The sequence below is a fragment of the Cyprinodon variegatus genome, unplaced genomic scaffold (assembly GCF_000732505.1).
Source record: "Cyprinodon variegatus isolate N-32 unplaced genomic scaffold, C_variegatus-1.0 Scaffold1140, whole genome shotgun sequence".
NCBI lineage: Eukaryota > Metazoa > Chordata > Actinopteri > Cyprinodontiformes > Cyprinodontidae > Cyprinodon > Cyprinodon variegatus.
The window spans coordinates 24,301-28,342 of NW_015151593.1; the positions used below are offsets into that span (position 1 = coordinate 24,301).

The 4,042-nt window shown below is 44.3% G+C and overlaps 1 protein-coding gene across 1 annotated transcript in view; it reads left to right on the top strand.

The window, feature by feature from the left end:
• mdn1 (midasin AAA ATPase 1) overlaps nucleotides 1-4,042 on the top strand; it is a 74,855-nt gene that overhangs the window by 7,088 nt on the left and 63,725 nt on the right. The window contains 6 exon segments of the mRNA XM_015400729.1: nucleotides 1,444-1,636; nucleotides 1,714-1,920; nucleotides 2,027-2,158; nucleotides 2,272-2,375; nucleotides 3,177-3,291; nucleotides 3,381-3,565. Of these exon segments, the coding sequence (XP_015256215.1) occupies nucleotides 1,444-1,636; nucleotides 1,714-1,920; nucleotides 2,027-2,158; nucleotides 2,272-2,375; nucleotides 3,177-3,291; nucleotides 3,381-3,565 (936 nt within the window).

Sequence of the window (4,042 nt, forward strand, 5' to 3'; positions counted from 1 at the left end):
AAAAGTACTCCAGAGTGTTGTTCAGCATGGGGGTGAGTAGAAAATGAAGGCTAATCATGTTTTGGGTGTACTATTCCTTTAAGTTTGATGGTGGCTGAGCATGGACAGCCTGCTCCACATCATCCCACAGATGTTCAATGATATTCAGGTGTGGGGATTAGGATGGCCATTCCAGAACATTGGAATTGTTCCTCTGCATGAATGCCTGAGTAGATTTGGACCAATGTCTTAATGAAATATTCATACCCGGCATAAATTCAACTTCCTAACTGATTCTGGAACATTATTCGCAATAATCTGCTAATATTGAGTGGAATCCATGCAGAATAAAAATAATTTTGTTGTCAGTAAGCATTATTATCTGGGTGGGCCCCATATGATATACAATACGTGATAAAGGTTCAGAATACGGAGACAGTTCCATCAATAGGCCAAGAAGATCATGCAATTCTCAGTAGTATATGATCGCACATCACACACGGAAAAATAGTGACTGCGCACCTTGAATGGAACCATTGGTGACAGCGCACCACCACATGTTACAGACATCCCAAGATCCCAAAGCTCATTTCAGGGAGATCAAACCTCTTTTTTTGTATCCATGGTCGCTAACACATTGTACATAACAGTTATGGTTTTAATCTACCCTCTGGATTACCCATCATTCCAAACCGTAGTGTAAAATAATAAAATACTCAAAAACATTGTTCTGTTAAGATCTTTATTGCGGTTTAAAACATATTTTGAGTGTATTTTTTTACCAACTTTCAAATTAACTATAGACAGTTATTAAGATAGTAATTAAAAGTACCTCTGTCTGCTTTGCTATTGGTGTCGTGTTTAAACGGCTCACCATCAAGCTGAAATCTTCCATGTGTTGCTGTATAAATACGGTGCGGTCAGTCACTTAAGCATCAGGTGGGTTTAAGAGGAATTTTTCGCACCATAAAATCTGCAAAGAGACGTCCTAGTCTACATTTGCATACGGGGCCAACCAGGTGTCAGTGACGGGGCCCCTTAAAAGTCGTGGGCCCCTAAACAACTGCAGTATCTGCTTACCGATATTTACACCATTGTATGTAAGGGTATGTGTACATACAACCCTATGTACGTGTTTATTTAGATTAATGTTTGGGTCATATGCATACCGTGTATTTAGATTTCTATTTCAGTGTTTGTACATATAGCTTGACATATTGAACAAGTTTTTTTTGTTTTTGTTTTATTCTGTTTGTTTTTTTGGGCTTCCGTAGAATAACATGCCACTGGTTGGCATAGCCACAGATACTTTCAATATGTGAATAAATCCCTGATCCATACTGTGTGTTTTGTAACTGTATAACTGAAAATCTTTACATAAAGTATTCGAAAAGGAAAAAAAGAAGAAGTGAAGACCATCTTTGTGTTTTTGTTAACTGATTCCCATCTCTGCTGCTTGTCCAGAGCGTTGGAGGAAAGTCGGCAGATGGAGGCAGAGAAGGCTCTGGTGTTAGCCAATCCCAGATCAGTGAGGTGGCACCAGGACCTGGCTCACAGGTTCACCAGGGGCCAGGTGGTGTCAGAGGACCTGTCCCCAAACGTTGTAGCTGTGTGCGGGGTTGTTCTGCCCAGGATGGCTCCCCGACACGTTGATCAGGTGTGAGATGCTGCCATGGAGAAAATGCTCTCCTGTGTTTATGGTTTGTTTTTCTTGATGTGGGTTTTTGCTTCCAGGTCGACACCAACCTGGTCCTGGTGGACTCCACCTGCCAGAACCTGAGGAGGCTGGCTTTGGCCGTGGCTTCCCACAAAGCCGTGCTCCTGGAAGGTCCGATCGGCTGCGGGAAAACCGCTCTGGTGGAGTTCATGGCGGCCGTAACCGGACACACCAAAGCTGCAGACATTCTGAAGGTCCAGCTGGGGGATCAGACCGACAGCAAGGTGAGAGAGAAGCGTCCAGCGTTTGTTTTTTCTCCTGGGCTGAAGCTCTGAGGTTGGAGAGAATCCGTTCACAGCACGCTGGAAGAGTAAGGTCTGGTTTCTGCAGATGTTGCTGGGGATGTACCGCTGCACCGACGTACCAGGGAAGTTTGTGTGGCAGCCAGGAACCCTGACACAGGCTGTTTCCAAAGGCCTCTGGATCCTGCTGGAAGACATTGACCATGCACCTCTGGACGTGGTGAGTTCACCGCCTGCTGAGGAAACCTGCTGTGGGTCACTGACATCCTCCCCTTCCAGTCACTGTTTAGTCAATTATTACCACTAATAGGTGAAGCTAAATATGCGTTGCAGATTTCTGTCCTGCTGCCTTTGATGGAGAACAGAAAGCTGATGATTCCAGGACGGGAAGACTGCATCGAAGTTGCTTCTGGATTCCAGTTTTTTGCAACCAGACGGTAAGAACTGACTGCAGCTCGTCTGGTCTGATCATTGTTCAGCTTTGATTTTTTTCATTTATTCTCATATTTACAAAAACTATGGTTTTCTGCAACATTTCTTTTTGTCGACTCTCATCTTTAAAGTTCCAAGGTGATTCTCTTCTGTGCATTTAATTCAATTCAGTTTATTTCTATAGCGCCAATTCACAACACATGTCATCCCAAGGCTCTTTCCAGTTCACCAGATCATCCAGTCAGATTGATTCAAAGTTTTCTATCTAAGGAAAACCAGTTGATTGCATCGACTCATTTAGTTGAAGCCAGCTCCCATGTCAGAGGATGAAGAGAGCACATCCAGCCAGTCACAGTCAGAGAAACAGGACTACACTGGAAAAACAGGCGATCTCCAACATCTAGAAACAAAGGTGTTGATGGCAGCAGCACAGCTGATATTTCTCTCCAGGATGGAGTCACAGCCAAACAGGAACAGACCAGATGAAGCTACTATGAGAAAAAGCAGAGAGAGCAGAACGTTAGAGATTGAACTAATAGATTCTGCAGAGTGGGAGAATAGAGATAGAATGATGAAATGGGGGTCTGCAGAGTGAGAGAATAGGGAAATAATGAAGAAAAGGGGTCCCTATGTCCTCCAGAAGTCTAAGCCTATGGCAGCATAACTATAGAGATATACTATATACCGGTACTAAAGAGAAGATTTATAAAATCATGCAGATGCTTGTCACTCAGCAATGGAGACATAAATCCAGCCTGGACCCTCATGCACCTGAAACCAGCACTGATTGTGATTCTTATTTGCAGGATGTACTATAGTAGTGGCAACTGGCACAAACCACAGAACTCCCATGCAGCTTTGCTGGACAAGTACTGGACCAAGCTGCAAATGGGGAACATGAGCCAAGCAGAGCTGAAGAAGGTGAGTTATATCCTGCAGCTGTGACTCCATCAGAGCCATCTGACCTCTGACCCCCTTCCTCCATTCCTCCGTCCACCTGCCCTTTCTAGGTCCTGGTCCACAGGTACCCCATGCTAGCAGCGGTGTCAGACCGTCTCCTGGATATCTACTGCCAGTTGACGGGTGACAGACACTCTGAGGTGGACCCCAGCAGCATGGAGGCCTCATCAGAGGGACAGCAGGAGCAGCCTGAGGACAAAAGCAGCTCATTGGAGGGGAGGGCTCTGTCAGTAAGGTGAGGGTGGTTCCATAGACCCCTGCTACACCCTGCATCCACCCAAACACCAGTCAAAGCTCACACTAAGACAAAGATTGTTGCTTTGGCAAAGCAGGAGAATTGGGATGATACGGGTCAGTTAACTGAGCTGCACTGCCAGTAGTGTAGTTGTTAAGAAAAAAAGAAAGGGGGCTGTGTTTTTTGGAAGCATACAAAGCCTAATTAATATAGTCTTTTAACAGGGATAATGGGTAACTTCCATGATAAAGATGACCAAATCTTTTTCAACATGACCATTGGAGAGCTGTATGACCTCGCACTTCAAATAATTGACTTAGACTTAGACTTCTTTATTTGTCATTTTGTATGCACAGGGTGCATACAGAACGAAATTGCGTTACATACAGCTTATGAACGTTGCATTGATATTTCAAATGGCACAAGTTATACAAAAATACAAAAAGTGCAGCAGTGGTCAAAGTGTGAACAGTGCAG